Genomic DNA, 16,546 nt, shown 5'->3' with positions numbered 1-16,546 from the left:
GATGAATGTGCATATTGTGTGCTTGCCTACTTGTTGTTCTTGTCATGAACAGCAGGTTCAATTAACTTTTAATGGAACTGTGTTGTCTCAGGGGTTAGTCTAAATATGGGGGAATAATATTTTTTTTACTTGTAAATCACTGACAGTGGCTTGTAGGATAGCCTATTAATTATCATCAATCAGTAAACCAGTCTGAAATAATTATAGGCCTGCGCTTACGCAACGCAACTAATTGTAGCATATCATCTGAGGAAAGCGTTAGATTGAAATACTGATGACGTTTTCAGGAAATCTATATTTCACATGGCCCAAGTTTGTTATATGCACACATTTGAAAATGGGACAGTGTCAGATCTATGGCTTCGTCGGGTTAAAGTACTACACATCCCACAATGCACAGCTCAAATAGGAAACGTCCAGCTTCAGATTACGCAAAACTCCCAAGGTTCAGAGGCAACACTTACGTTGCCTTTTGACACGCAATGACATCTAGAAATAGGAATGGGGTCTGGATTTTGTCACCAGTGTCTATGTAACAGACACACAGAAATGTAAGACTTCAGTTGTCTATTTTAATGTTTTGCCAAGAGAGGCTTTTGGATAGATTTAATCTCAGTAACGTTACAGGAGCTAGCACTAGCTAATGTTAACATGAATTTGTTGCTTTCAGTAGGCAAGCGTTGCGTGTCAGATAACCAAGCAGACAGTTGGCTAATGTCGCTAAGATATGTCTTTAGACGTTTACTTCGCAATATAAGAATTGTTGTTAATGGCTTTACTTAAGTATGGGTAATTTCATACTAGTACATTTGTTTTGGGTACTTTCATGGGGTAAATCGATGTCCCCGTCGACTCTTCATCCGAGCTCTTCTTTTTAATGTCTTATTAACAGTGATGCCACTTCTATTTATTTACCCCCGAGCTAACTATTTTATCTTCTCTAAAGCCTGCCTAGTTACTTCATAATGTTGTAGCCTATACGTAAATATAGTTGACGCATCTCTCTCTCTCTCTCTCTCTCTCTCTCTCTCTCTCTCTCTCTCTCTCTCTCTCTCTCTCTCTCTCTCGTGTTTCCGATAAGGTGTGGAGTGATGGCTTAGCTCAATTTGGAGTGTTTGGACACACACTTCATCTGTCAGAATGAGTGGTGTGGCCCTGGGCATCGAGATTGTCGTGGTATTTTTCCTGGCACTGTTCCTTTTACACCGCTATGGAGACTTTCGCAAGCAGCATCGCATGGTCTTGTTTGCCACCCTTCTTGCCTGGTTCCTCTGCTTCTTGATCGTTTTCATCCTGCCTCTGGATGTCAGTACGGTGAGTTGACACATTCCACACCTTGACACTGCACAAGACGAGTTGTTGGTTAACTGCCACATTTACTTTCCTAACGCCCTGCCATATCGTAGATTGACACTTCCTATGTGTTTTTGATTACAGAGTATTTATAACCAATGCAAGATTAATAGCAACAAGGAAAAGACTGCCGTCCTACCAACAGAATACTCAAACCAGTCGGCAAATTCTTCTATTTCTCCAACGACAAGGTCCTTTTAACCGCCTCATTTCATGCATTCACTATTTTCTTAACCCGAACAAGGCTGCTGAGGCAATTATTTCATGCTGTTGGTTAATTAAACAAGGTCATATCCATGTTTTTCTTAATATATTTTTGAGGAAATTAAATAGACCATGTTGTGTCCATACTTTTCTCCATGCTTTATACCACAGTCCAAAAAGGGTCTGTCATAAGCCTTGGAGCTACATACCTGATGGAATTCTACCAGTGTTCTGGCGAGTAGTATACTGGACCTCACAGTTTTTGACATGGTAAGGAACACATTGTATCTTGACATGAATCAATCCTAAGCTGTTCTTGAGTATAGGTTACATGACATGTGTGTATTATACTGAGGCTAAGTGATTATAATCCTTCACAGTTATTTCTTTCTGGGTCGGGTTCTTAAAAAGTGAATTATCTCGCAACCTTTTTTGTTTGCAGGTTGCTCATCCCGTTTATGCAGTCGTACGCACGCTCTGGAGGCTTCTCCATCTCGGGGAAGGTGAAGACGGCTCTGATTGAGAACGCCATCTACTACGGCACCTACCTGCTCATCTTCTGCTCGCTGCTCATCTACGTGGCCGTGAGCCCCAAGCTCAATCTCTCATGGTGAGGATAACACTTCTTCCCCACTGCCCTGCATTTTGTCCCACAAGCCCTGGAAAGTGGCCTTCGAGGAGCAGATATTTCCGGTGTAAGGGATGGTCGTGAAACTGACAACAGAGTAGAGGCGTATTGGTGAGACCTTGTGGACAATTAAACACAAGGTCTGTCCGCTATCTAGTTGTCTAACACGATACATTAGTGGCTTTCTGAACTTTGTAATTTGTAAACATTTATTCATAAGACATCAGAGATTGTATGGCAGTAGTGCTCTGTATCTTATCATAGCCTTAGCATTGGCACATGTTGTTCCCTAAATCCCCACTATTATGTGTTACTTTGTCATCTCATGGCTACAAAATGTCAAATGGTTACGAGATTAGCAGTGCACAGTCCGATCACATTATTTATGTGCAGTGTTGACACTGGTGCATGGTTGTGTGTCTACTTGGGTGTGTCTGTCCAGGACTCAGCTGCAAGTCATCGGCATCACAGCAGCCAACACCTGGGGCTTGTTCCTGCTGGTGCTGTTGCTGGGCTATGGCTTGGTGGAGATCCCGCGCTCTTACTGGAACGCCTCCTGTCACGGTCACCTGCTGGCCAAGACCTACTTCAAGGCCGCCAAGCTGATGACGGAGAAGGCCGACGCCGAGGAGAATCTGGAGGATGCCATGGAGGTGAGAGAGATTAACGGATCTCAACTGGCAAACTAGTGCAGGCATTTCATTTAATAGCTCATATTTCCTTCAAATGTTGGGATAAACCATTTAATTCAGTGGAACTTCCTGCAGTAGTTTGAGAAGCCGTATATACAAATTGGGACAGATGTGCTCCTATGATACAATAATGGTTATGGACTGTGTGTGTGCAGCTAGCCAGCTTTGTTGTAATGCATAAATTGAAACGGTGTTTGCTCCTAATTTTATAAATATACATGACAACACAATCATATCTCCGCTCTCCAGGATGTGAGGAATGCCAGTGAGGCAATCAAGTATAACAACCCTCTTCGGAAGTGCATCGACACAGTTTTAAGAAAGGTAAGGTCAACATGGGAAAAGAAGTATATTTGCCAAGTAATCTAACAATATTGCAGCTAGCATTATGCCAGTGACTGGTATGGCTGTAAATTAAATTCATGATCTCCTATATCATAGAGCCCCACGGAGTACCAGGAGAAAATGAACAGGAACATGGATGACTACGAGGACTTTGACGAGAACCGTAACCCGTGCCCCAGCAAAAAGAGCCTGGTGAAGCTACACAAACAGGTACAACAGCTGCTCAGTTCTCGCGGCATGTTTGCTTACCTCCCCTCGGCCTGGCAAATGACATTCGGCTGGGATTCAATTAAGGCCCTGTCGAGATTCAATAGAGCCGCTGGAGGCTAAGCATATTAGTAAACAGCATTACACTGATCAGGTCTGAACCAGAACCATCAGTCACGACCGTGTCACTCCAGAGGTCCTAAACACGACGGACATTGTTTGCGTGACACGCTAAAGCGTCTCCTCCGCCACCCCCCTCCCCAGGTGATCTACGCCGTGCAGCGGCACAACCGCACCCAGGTGCAGTGGCAGGCACTGCTGGAGGAGGCCTTTCACCTGGAGGACGTGGCTAAGAACGAGACCAGTGCCACCCACCAGTTTGTGCACAGCTTCCCCTCTTCAGAGCCGCCCGGCTGGCTCAGCAGAGTCCTCTATACGCCCACCATAGGTATGTATGCATGGGATGGTATGTTAGGTCAGAGGAGACTTTAACCCTGCTAGGAAACTCCTTGTTTGGAAGCATCTTGTATAGGTCAGACTCAGAAAACGACTCCTGAAATATATGTAAAGAGTAAAGACTGTTTTAAACTGTGTGGTACTGAATTGTAGAATTAGACCATTAAACATGACATCATCATATTCAGTGGACTTGATGCGGCACTGTATGACTCATAGACTGTGCACAGTCTATGGTATTACTGGCTCCATACACTCTCACTTTATGGCCCCGACGTGAACATTACCCTGTACCTGTACTTCACCTAAATATTATGTCATGAACATGTGACTTTCTGTCATACAGGAGAGAAGTGACAAAGTCTTTGTTTTGTGTTTCTGCAACTCTGGCATAGCATTTTAGGAAGTGTTGCAGTGTTATGAAAAGTCCACTGTATGTAGTTGTGGCATTTTATTGTGTTCTTCAAACCTATCTGTCTAGATGTCTGAGTATTGTACAAAGTCCGTTAGATTACCTTAGTAGTGTACAAAGCCCTTCAGATTATTTTCTAAAATCTTACAAAACAGGCACATCACCAGTAGCCCATTTTCCAAAAGATAAAACGATAATTAGCTTAAAAACAATGCCCATCAAAAAGTTTGTGCGACACGTGATAGAAAAGGACTTATATCAGTTTTGTGGTGCTAAGATAATTTGCCTGCCAGAGGTGGATTGACAAGAGTCAGTTTGACGTTAATGTGATGGAGAAGGGTTGGAGCGATGTAAGTAATTGTGACTTCTGCTCAGAATGTTCCTAAAGTAAGAGCGGAAAACTGAATTTTGTCTTGCACCAAGACATTTACATTGAATTGTGAGTCAGTTTGCTTGCAAATCTTATGGAAAAAGGGCTAGTGTTTACTTTTAAATCAAGAGGTTAAATGTCGGAAGGTGAACAGAGAATGAATCACGTACCACCATTGTTAGATTACTAAAGGGAGTGTTTTGGTACGTGATTGGTAGTGACATGTTTCTGTCACCTTTCCACATCTGATCTTTGGTCTGCTAATCTCAGTGTGATATGACTAAAAAGCTATATGGACTTCTGTATTTGCAAACCTTTCAATCATTTAGTCAGCGCTAACAATCTTCTGAAAAGAAAATTGAAATAGTCAGATACTGGCAAGATATATATATACTGTATATATATATATGATGTATATTATTCTCTGTGAAAGCGTTGATAAATGCAGGTGTTTTGTGTTGTTGTTGTTGTTGTTGCCTTGGTGATTGTTGACAGAGTGGTACTGGGAGTGTCAGCTGCGGCGCTGGTTCTACAAGGCGCTGGCCGTGCTGCTGATGCTGGTCTCGGTGGCGGTGGTCTGGTCCGAGTGCACCTTCTTCAGCACCCATCCCGTCCTCTCCCTCTTCGCCATCTTCATCCAGCTGGCCGAGAAGGAGTACAACTACTTTTACATCGAGGTGAGAGGGACCTCCTGGTGGATGGACTGTAAAGAGAGGTTACTGGTCTGTCCAGGTCACTTTGGGGAAAAAACTGTCTTAAAGAAAACTAGACCAAGTGTCATCTATTGTTGCAGAATTGATGTGTTCTATTGTTAGTTACGTCACTTTGTATAGTAGTCCTCTGACTGCATTCCAGCAGGAGCCAGACATAGAAATTGTCATTGAAATTTATCAGTGTGTGAAATGAGTGAGTGAGTCATCGTCGATGCCCTTCCCTTATCCTCCTGCTTTTGGGACTGCCTGATGCTCATGACCATGACTGCTCTTGTCCACCAGATGGCGTGCTTCTTCACCATATTTTACCTGTGCTACTGCGTTTACTCCACCGTGTTCCGCATCCGAGTCTTCAACTACTACTACCTGGCCCCGCACCATCAGACGGATGCCTACAGCCTGCAGTTTAGCGGCATGTATGTCAGCAGTGTCAGTGATGGACTAATGTGGTGAACACAGTGTGTTCTTAATGTGTTGAACAGCCGTAAGTCAACGCCAACTCTGTCCGTAGGTTGTTCTGCCGGCTGACTCCACCCCTATGCCTGAACTTCCTGGGTCTGATCCACATGGACTCCACCATCTCCGGCCAGCAGAGAGAGCAGACCGCCTACACTACTGTGAGTGACTGCACAACTCGTGAAACCTGTTTACGAAACAATGGATGGTGCCCTTTTAATCACACATTCTTGATGCTAATGTGTTTGTGTGTGTGTGCTCTGTCACCTTTAGATTATGGGGTCCATGAAGGTCCTCTCGTTCATCGCTAAAGGGTTCTACATCTACTACCCCATGCTCATCCTGCTGCTCTGCATTGCGACCTTCTACAGGTGAATAACTTCTGTCCACTCTCGGTCCACCACTAACTAATCCGTGGTCAGGGAGAGGAAGAGAGTGGGAGTGGGAACCATCTACCTAGGTTGTGAATTTGCCAAACAACAGACATGAATCAACCCAATCAGTGCCTGGGTGGAGTAATTTCCTGTGTATTAGCCACTGGACGGTGTTTTATGCAAGTTAAAAGAAACAAAACCATATTAATACCATATTAACCACCCCCTTGTATTAACCTCATAGCTGAAGAAAAATTAGTGTATAAGCCGCGACTATAGTTGGAAAATGACGGTAGTTGTTCTGAACCCCACATTTGTTTTGTGGCATCAGTATTGAGTTTGTTTTGTTTTCTCCTTTGTCTTCCTGTAGTCTTGGAACGCGCTGTCTGAATATGCTGGGCTTCCAGCAGTTCATGGGTGAGAGCAACATGACCACAGACCTGGTGGACGAGGGCAGAGAGCTCATCAGGAGAGGTGACCACATCTCCTGCATCTTACTTTTGGTTCTCATTTCACTGGGCACTCTGGCACTGTTTGGACCTCGGTTTTTAAACTAAAGCCCAAATTACATTTAAATAACTTGTGTTGAAAGAGGGATTTAGAAAGCATTAGGCCTCCTACCAAGTCAAATTTCATGTACTCTTCATTTGGGGCTAAATCACAGTGTAACCCAATCCATGGAATGCATCTGGTTGGCCTGTAATTAAAACGTGCATTATTTATACCAGAGTTATTCCATTCCATTTATAGAATCAGACTTCAATTCTATTCATTTGGGAGTTTTTCTATCTCCGTATGTAAGTTGACTTCTTTTCTGTGTGTTTGCAGAGAGGAGGAAGCGCCAGAGAACAGAGGATGGGGAGAACCGTAGGAGAGTACGTATACTCCAGAACTATTAGAACCATGAGCGAAACACAAAACACAGCCTACAACATCTAGTGTGAGGGTCCAGGGCTGATTGACAGAGATTTTTGTTTTGATTGTGTGTTTGTTTTTGCCAGGAATGGAGGGAACGGTATGGAGACCCACGAGAAAAGTATTCCAGCCGGAATCGGAACGCGTATTCGGAACTGAAGGAGAACAACGAGTCTGTTATGAACAGCAGCGCATGTGAGTAGAACCACAGCCCAAGAGTCTCTCATCTTCTCAGAGTGGAGTGAACCGGAGCGTTAGGTAGCTCTATTCCTCCACGTGAGAGAACGGAATGCTGGAGTGGGTTCTGATTGGAACATCTCCCTTCCTCTTCTTACAGTTGCTCCACTGTCTAGGAGAGATCGGAGTGACCAGACTGAACTCCTGCAAGATGCTGAACCTTTGGACTTCAACGCAGAGGAGATCACGGAGACCGAGGACCGCCGGTAAATGAATCATTTCTTCACTCCAGAGATAAATGATTGATCCATCGTTGGGATGCGTAGTTATTTAGTTGACCAATTGATTGATTACTTGATGAAGAGGCATGATGAGGGCATGATTTGAGCCCTGTGTGGAATGAAAGAGAGCAGGATAACGTCACCTGACTATTCATTCTGTTTTTATTCATGTTTTCTCCTCAGGTACACCGGGGGGCGCTATCTGTCCACGTCATTGTCTCGGGGTCGCATATTTGACGACGTCTGAGTGAAACGTACATCCCAATGACAACACTTACAGACTTTTCTTACTCTGACCCCACGAGTGGACAACGGAGGATATTTTAACGGACTTATCGCGATGTCACCAGACTTGTGGACCTTTTTGGGACTTTGTTGAGCTGTTTCCTGGTGTTTTCATTGTCATTGTGTTTATTTATTTGGGGCCTGCACAGTTGTGTTTGGTTTTAACCAGCAGAGGGCACCAGCATTACAAAGGGTTGATCTCGCTTCGTTCACTGCACGAACGAACGAGTGAAGCTTTTTCAGAAGGGAACTAGCTTCCAAAAATATGTCTATTTTTATGCAAAGGGAATTGTTAATTGAATCACGAAAGTGCTGGTTTTTGAACACTATTGCAGAGACCCCAAATTGTTGTGAATCTCTGTTTTGTTTTTGTGTATAACATGTAATATGACTTTAAAACCCCTAGTAAAGAGTCTGTAGTGGAACATTGTTAAGTGGCTCTTAAGAACTATCATGTGGACAGAAGATAATGTAGATCTCACCATCAACGTTTCTGGCAAAAAGGATGTCAATGCTCCGCTCCTGTGCTCCTAGGCATCGGCTGGAGTTTGGTGATAGATGGTGTTTTCCATCAAAAGTGAAGTGCCAAGACTGTATACAACCTCCTTATTTTGAGCCCATAGAATGGACAGCACGAAGATGAGCGGTTAGCTGAATTTCACAAATAAATAAAAAATATGTATTGGATTAGAGTCTCAGACTACACCTTTAAAGTAGAATAGGAAATTAGGGAGGCCTTTTTGGTTACTCTTTTAATCTATTCACCAGTAGAGCTAGTACGTAAGATTAGTGTTTCAGTCAGAACTGAGGCCACTTGGTAAATAATCATCTCCACTTCCATTGTCTTTTATTTGTTATCTGGGTTTTTCCCCCTCTTTTCTGTGTTTAAAACAAATGCCCTGTGTCTGTGAGCCTCCCGTGGAAGACGTCTCTGTATTGTTGTATGAGAGCCGGTCACCTCCTGACCCCCCCTCACCCCTAGTGCGGTGCAGCCTACCCATGGCACCACAGGGCCTTTTCCAACACAACAAGAAGTGTCACCTCTGACCTCAGGGATAGCTTTAGCCCAAAAAGGGTCGTCGCCCCCCCCCCCCCCCCCCCCTCTGACGCACATGCTTCCTCTTCAGCTCGCTTCCTTGTAGGTATTACCCTGCTGCCAGTTGAACTGTTTGTGGGCCCACAGTCCCGTGTTGGTGTGAGCAGGGGAATCAGTGACGTTTGCCCACTTCACAGGCCCGTCTGATCTGAAAGCAGTCAGAAGTGATATATGTTTGCTTTATATCTGTGTTTGTAAGGGGACTGCCAGTGCCTTGAGTTCACAGTGGCAGAATGGATGTAAAGAGACACTGGTCCAGTGAAAGATTGGCCAGACTATTTTTGAAAACTCATTCCTTTCGCATATGATGTGTATTTTGTATTAACATCGCCCTTTTCTCTGTATGTGTTACTTGGTCTGACTTTTGAGTTTGGAGGGGGGTTTTTTCTTTCTTTTTGAGGAAATTTGTGTAAATCAAGAATGCTGTGTACAGGGTGTGTGATGGTATTTATGATTTTTAAAAAACTCCCCTGAACATCAAAAAAAAAATCCTACTGTGTCACGTGACATTTGTTTATTTATTTCCATCTCTTCAATACCTCAAATAATAACAATAATAATAATAATAAAAAAGTCAACTTAACAGCTTCTGTGTACAGTATGTATGTTATTTCACTTAGAGTGAGACGCTGTTCAAATAGGCCAGTAAGAGCGAATGACAAGGGCTTCAAATTCTCGGACACTGTGCCAGAACTCAGGCGTGAGTCAGGCCAGTCATGATTTGAAAACAAATATAACGGTTTAAAAAAAAACAAATAACTGACAGAACATTTGCTTCAAGCCCAGGAAAAAGGTGAGTACGTTTTCCCGCTGCACCTGTGCAGGAGGGAGGGGGGGTAGGAGGGCCTGGGGAGGTTGCTAAACGAGCCTGGCCCTGTGCGGGCTCTGCTGGGGTTAATTACTGCTTTGGAAACAAGTGGCAGAAGTGGCCAGCCTGCCGTTAACGCGACTCAGCGCAGTGCCCAGTGCTCCGTTAATTCCCATTCAGGCTTGCAGCCTAATCAGCCCCCGCGATCACAACCACTCAGGCTCCACACACAACACAGCGGGCCCAGGGCTTGCGTGACAGAGAGCGCCTGTCTGCGAGGGGACACACTGTCACCGCGGCACCTGGATCTACGCGTAACCCTCCCTCGCGCCCCCCTCCCCCCCGACCCACCGTCCCACACTACTCTAATTGCTTATTATTCTCCCTGATCTATATTTTCAACCCCCATCAGCACACAGATGTAGAGCGGAGGGGAGCTCTCGCTCTCTTGTCACGCGAAGGGGCAGGACAGTTACGGTTCACGGAAGACGGATACTCTTTTGTCTCGGCGGTGACGCCGCTGGGGCAGGGTGGGGTTGTGGGGGGGGGGGGGGTACTGGGTCTGGGAGGAGACTGACAGTATTGCAGGTGGTGGTGGTCACCACACCAAGCCCACCAGCGGAGACTCCTAGCCAACTCCGATGACCCCTGCCTTCCTTGCCTTGAGCACTTAATGAAGGCCAGGAAACGGAGAGAGGGAGGGGGAGAGGGGACAGAGCCCATCTTCAATAGGGCTGACTCCATCCATCCAGCTCAGGGGCAGGCTCAGGGGGCCTGGCTGGGGGAAGGCTGCTGGGGCTGGGGGGCGGAGGGTGGAGGGGTGAGCAGGGGTGACTGGCAGTGAGGCATGACGGCGCGGGCCTCATTTGCGGAGCGGCCGGGTCAGCGCTGCACAAAGTAGCACCGCTGAGGAGCGGGAGCCAGGGGAGGCCGAGTGACACAAGCAATCAGGACAGCCGTCAGTTTGGAGGAAACATCAGTCAAGTGCCACCCCAAACATCCACCGCACTCCCCTCCGGACTCCCCAACACACACACACACACACAAAGTCCTCACATGGCCTGAAGTGGGCTTCCCAAAACCTGCCTGGGAGAGTAGGCGGAGGGCAGTGAAACGTCCAGGCCCAACCTCCACACTGGTCAACCAAACGCAATAATTGTAGAGCAGCCAACTGGGTATGTAGCTCCAGGCGCTATTTCCTCGTTTGTACTTGTGTGGGAAAAGAAAAAAACGCCTTCACGCCTGCAGTAGAGCATATCCGCCTTTTGTATGAGTCATTATTTGATTGTCACTCCAGATTATAACTGGCTGCAATCAAAGGACCAATTATCAGATGATCCAATTAATTTATCTCCCACAGTGACCACTGGATACACAACACTAAATGTGACATTTGTGTACAAGTACAGCTTTGCCAGAATCTATTTTTAAAAGGCCCTGTTTACAGCCATAATGGAGAGTCACCCGGAACAGACTGATCTGTAGACAGGCTCAGAGCAAAACAGGATGCTCGAAACCCTCATAAAGATACAAATCAAATTTCAAATCAGCTTGGCGGAGAGTGACCTCTGATCATTTTTCTGAAAAAAGGACAGATTTTTTTTTCAGAAGAGCGCATATGCAGAAACCACATTTCCCTTGGCCGAGGGCCAATTCTGATCGTGTTTCTAAGTAAATGTTTTTGGTAAGCAAGTAAGGTGATAATAGACAAAATATTTTGCACATAGTCAGTCTGTCATCCATTTAATTAACTTGTGGTCAACTACAGCATATATGCAAGAATATAAAAGCATTACTTCATTACATCAAACCATCCAACTCTCTGAATGTCGATTTCACAGTATAATCCAAAACAAAGCCCTGCACCTGCACCAGTCCTGCATCACTCCTGTTTCAGCTTGCTTCGGCCCTCGTAGCTCTGAAAGGCCACTACTCCCAGGTTGACCAGTCCGAGCGTCACCAGGGCGACGAGGAGAGCCACGTCCAGGAGGCAGCGCTGGTACCAGGGCTGCTGGAGGGAGAAGGGCCGCAGGTGAGACCCCCCGCCGCTCCGCATCACATGCTCCACCCAGAGCACCAGCCGCTGCCCCGGGGGGTGGGGGTGTGACCGGTGGATACGACTGAGAGACTCGGCCGAGGCTTTATACCTGCGGGGGGTGGGGGGGTGGGGGGGGTGGGGGGACAGGAATAGGTCAGGGAGATGATGTGCTCATAGCAATACGATACACTGACAAAAGCAAGATGACAGCTTCTACCCAAGAACTAGTCTGTTAAACTTGTTGTGTTAGTAGTAGATACAGTATATACTAAGTAGAGAGAACATGGTTGTAAGTAGTAGAGAACATACTTGTTAAAAAGTAACATGGACCTTGATAAAAACGTAAAAAAAAAAAATCATATAACATTGTATAATATACACTACTCTAGGTTAGGGATATCTCTTCAATCTACAGCGGTATTGCATCATGAAAGTAGGGTATTTAAGTAGAAGCATGCAATGGTGACTTCCTCAGCTCAAACTATTTTTTTAAACCAAGGCCAACAAATTCCAGCCGCAGCCAGACTTTTTAAAACATACTGTAAATACATATATATACATAGAACCTGTGGAGGAAGCACACAAAGCAGAGGCTTTTTTAGCCTTGACAACATCATTGCGTCATCATGCCTCTTTACCTTGGGTCTGTGATGAGTGTGGCCACTGTGCCACTGAGGACCTCTCTCTGGATATCTGTGGGTTTGAGCGCTAGCCCCAGGCCTTTGGCCTCCACTCGCACAAGGTTGTCAAACTGGTCGCCGAAGAGAGGCACGCCTAACACCGGCACGGCGTGGTACACGGCCTGCAGGAGGCTATTCTGACCTCCATGGGTGACCAGGAGACGCACCTTGGGATGCCCTGAGGAAAGAGGAAGTCAGAATATAACTCCACAATCAGAATCAGGCTCCGATTTCACTGGCCAGGTGGTTACATATAAAGGACATTTGTTTCTGCCCATCTGGAGTCACTCAGTACAGACTAGGGCCGGGTGTCCCAGATTCGTTAAGAAGCTCTTAGGACGTTCTTAAAGCGCTCCAAAGAAGTTCTTAGCACTTAGAGCTTCTTAACGAATCTGGGAAACCCGGCCAATATCAGTACAGACAATATACTGTATAGACCATAGCGATATACTGTATAGAAAATATACACAATATATACAGGCAACACAATGTAAATATGATTTACAGACATGTGACATACAGATAAGAAATGATAAGCTATAAGTCAACATGTGCAGAGATGTTTTTCAGTATGTTTGACCGCACTGGTACCTAGCAGGTCGTTCTGAGGCAGCCACTCCACCAGCTTCACGTTGGGAGCAGGCTGTATGTGGGGTGGCCATCGCAGCGGGTGGTACCTCCAGACGACGCCCTGGGGGACTCGGGCGAAGCCTGCGTTCATCTCCCTCAGCAGCTCCTCCAGAGGGACAGAGGACACCATGGAGCCCAGGGTGACCACGATGAACCCCTCCTCCGCATACTGACCAATGAAGTCCTCCAGCTCCTGCAAAAGCAAATTTCTTCAAAAATGTCCTCAAATTCAATTAATTTCAATTTCAATTTCAATTTCAATTCAATCTAATTAGCAGATATTCAAGACATTGTGGAATACATAGACAAGTAGAAATGTGTGTACTATGTATTTATCTGACATCCCTACTAAGGCTGATGCTGGTCCCTTTTTAAGAGACTCATTACTCATTAGATCCTAGTTCTGGAGGGAGGACAGTGCATTATGTGGAGGACATGTGTTGTGTCCAGTGAAGTCCATCTCTGCGGGGACTGGGTACCTGAGGCAGCGGCCTGGCGGGTTTGGACAGCAGTCCCCCCACGCACACGGTGTAGGGCATCAGCGGCTGCGGGAACTCCAGGGAGAAGTCCGTGTTGAAGGCCCACAGCTCCGCCCGGCCGTACAGCTCGGACACGGCCGGCGGAGAGAGGAAGTGGCGCTCCCCCACGTGCTGGAACCGCTGGTGGATCAGCTGCTCGGCGACGGGGGACACCAGGGAGAACACGGCGTTCTTGAGGCGGCCCAGAAGCCCCATCCGGTCGGACAGCTCTGAGTTGAAGACCGGCACGTGGGACAGGGGGCTGGGCAGGCCGACGGAGAGGGGTCCGTTGAGGGAGCCCGGGTAGAAGGCCACGTAGCGCAGGCCCAGGAAGCGGGCCAGCAGGAAGGAGCAGGGGTTGAAGGCGTCCAGGACGGCCATGTCGAAGGACTCCCCCCGCAGCGAGTCCATCAGCTCGGAGTCACTCAGAATGAGGTCGCAGTGGTAGGCCAGGTGTCCCATGAAGCTCAAGAAGCCACTGAAGTTACTCCTGTGTCCCAGTGAACAGATGAAGACAAATCAGCATCTCACATCATGCCATTGTTGTAGTATCTCAACCTCCGTTTGAACTCCACTTATTAACATCACTAACATAAAATCTTCTGGTTTTATTAACAAAAACACAAGTGAATAATTCCACAAACAGCTTCACCTGCCAAGGAGAAACTCCTTTTGCTGCACAAGGAACCATCCATTGTATTCTTCAATGTAATTCTCACCAGGTGACCAGGTGGTTAATTCATAGCTGTCTGGGCGACCAGCATACTCAAATCCTAGAATGACAATATGTGTGCCGCTGGTGACCAACTGCGACTGTAAGTTTTATCACAACCATACAAAAAGGAAGAACAAAGTGGTACAACAGGTGAGTGAAGTTTTCCCTTCTCCTGCCGAGCTCACCTTTAATGACCGGATTGCCCAGCTGAAGCAGCATCCGCACGCTGTGGCCACTTCTGTGGAACGAGTGCGAGACCTCATCCATGAGCATGTAATGGCTGCCCCCTGCAAGGCAAAACCAACCGTCTCTCTCAGCCTCAGAGTAAACGCTCCAGCAGCACAGTGGTCACCTCTACGTTTACATCTTCGCTCGCTTAATCGGAACCGGCCGAGCTCGAAAAACACTTAAGACACACACCACTTACAATGCCGCGGAACACCAAAAACCACAAAACAGTCATCAGCCAGAACACTTAAGACCTTACTGAGGTACTTACCAATCAAACAGACGGTGAGGATCTTGGCGCTCTGCAGGAGGACGAGGCAGTCCAGGACTAGAAAGAGGATCACAAACACATTGGCCATGTCAAATCAAATCTCCAGGGCTGCCTGATAGGGGCTGCGCGTAAGATGGTGCCTGAGGTCTGTCTGGGGATGAAGTCTTTTGGCTGGATTAGTACACCCAAAGGTCTGTGGACAAAGAGTCGGGGCAACAGAGAGGGAGAAAGAGAGGGAGAGAGAGAGAGAGAGAGAGAGAGAGAGAGAGAGAGAGAGAGAGAGCAGGAGACACATTCCCAACCCCCTTTCATTCCCTTGCATAACCAAGTAAGACAATGGAGGCAAAGGACGGCGCAATTTCAGTTAGTTCTGTGCGTTTTGGTCCGAAAGTGACCATCACGCAATATATGCAGCACAAGACACAAAACTGTATCATCAACCTTTATAAAATACAGAGAGAAAAGGTTTGCCAAATGCTCTCAGGCTATTATCAGAGAAATAGTGATTGGTTCAGATCAAATTGTAACATTTCAGGTCAAAATGCAGCATTTATTTGGTTCTTATTAATGTTTCAGCAACTCAATTTGATTTCGTTGATAACTACACAATTTCAGTCGTTGTGATGTGTTCATCATCTTTTAGAAAAAAAAATGTGCCACTTGCCCACAAAAACTGGTAGATGTTCAGATGATACAGCAGCCCTCAGATGTCCTCAGAAGAATACAGAAGAATACGTCCCAGGCTACCTTAAGACACAAGCAGCTTCTGATGCAGTCACTCATGGATATCATGCACACAAAATAATGCATGTACTGTATAATAGTATAATTTAGACTATTAGCCATTGTCCTAAAACAATGGCTTACAGTCTAAAGTATACATGCTTTCAGATGTCTTTTGCCTAAATGTACTGAATACCACACTAATAACCCACATTAGCAGTCCCATTCTCATGTCCTGTATGTCTGCATTTTATGACCCATTTAACTGAAGATCACAGCTAATGGATTTAATCTAACTAAACAATACGTACTGTATATATACCCATCTGAGGGTCGCACATTCTTCATTGAAAGACACTTGTGGATCACATGTCATGGCTGACCAGGAGCTCACCGTTAGCCTGGATCTCTGCAGCATCTCCAGCCTTTCCATAGATGCCTTTCTTCACGCGAAGCAGATCCCGGCACAGCAACATGCATCCTTCTCCTCCCCCCCACTGGCACTTCTGCATGCGTACGCACGTGGGCTTTGTCCCTTAAAACATAAACTCTCCAAACACATAAAACCTCGAAAAAGAATTCAAACTGGACTTGCCCATTAGCTGGCACAGGCTCAGTAGAAACAACCCCAATATCTGGGATCTGAGAGAAATGGTGATCATTAGAGCATGGCTGGGCGGCGCATTGGTCTTCATACTGAATAACTGGCAAATGTGTCGGTCCTCTGCCAAGAGGTTGAGGAGGTGGATTTGCATCAGTAAGTTTGAAAAAGGTGATGGGCCATTCTGTCTCCAGTTAGACAGTACTTTACACGGCACAAAATAGGAAAGAAATCTATGTCACAGAATAAAAAACGTAGTATATTGTATGCTCTAATATACATATCCCTATATATACAACAAATGATCCAGCATTAATCTGGCTAAAATAACACTAAAATAGACATCCAAAACTAATATCAGATTACTTTG

The 16,546-nt window shown here is 46.0% G+C and overlaps 2 protein-coding genes across 2 annotated transcripts; one reads left to right on the top strand and one right to left on the bottom strand.

The window, feature by feature from the left end:
- Nucleotides 1-414: 414 nt before the first annotated feature.
- lmbrd2a (LMBR1 domain containing 2a) lies at nt 415-8,555 on the top strand. The gene is made up of 18 exons (XM_062542943.1): nt 415-551; nt 1,082-1,314; nt 1,438-1,544; nt 1,729-1,827; nt 2,000-2,167; nt 2,628-2,838; nt 3,127-3,201; nt 3,319-3,432; nt 3,694-3,877; nt 5,163-5,344; nt 5,663-5,796; nt 5,892-5,997; nt 6,110-6,207; nt 6,581-6,684; nt 7,039-7,085; nt 7,212-7,320; nt 7,463-7,568; nt 7,767-8,555. Exons 2-18 carry the CDS (start codon nt 1,141-1,143, stop codon nt 7,828-7,830), a joined length of 2,082 nt encoding a protein of 693 aa, XP_062398927.1. The 5' UTR covers nt 415-551; nt 1,082-1,140; the 3' UTR covers nt 7,831-8,555.
- Nucleotides 8,556-11,498: 2,943 nt separating this feature from the next.
- Nucleotides 11,499-15,210, bottom strand: LOC134088807 (UDP-glucuronosyltransferase 3A1-like). The gene is made up of 7 exons (XM_062542942.1): nt 14,853-15,210; nt 14,539-14,640; nt 14,291-14,411; nt 13,600-14,128; nt 13,082-13,313; nt 12,449-12,668; nt 11,499-11,919 (listed from the first exon to the last, which is right to left on the bottom strand). Exons 1-7 carry the CDS (start codon nt 14,938-14,940, stop codon nt 11,655-11,657), a joined length of 1,557 nt encoding a protein of 518 aa, XP_062398926.1. The 5' UTR covers nt 14,941-15,210; the 3' UTR covers nt 11,499-11,654.
- Nucleotides 15,211-16,546: the final 1,336 nt, after the last annotated feature.

This window comes from Sardina pilchardus, chromosome 8 (assembly GCF_963854185.1).
Source record: "Sardina pilchardus chromosome 8, fSarPil1.1, whole genome shotgun sequence".
In the NCBI taxonomy this organism is placed as follows: Eukaryota; Metazoa; Chordata; class Actinopteri; order Clupeiformes; family Clupeidae; genus Sardina; species Sardina pilchardus.
Note: the sequence above shows the minus strand (reverse complement) of the source record. Positions and strands in the feature narration are given on the sequence as shown.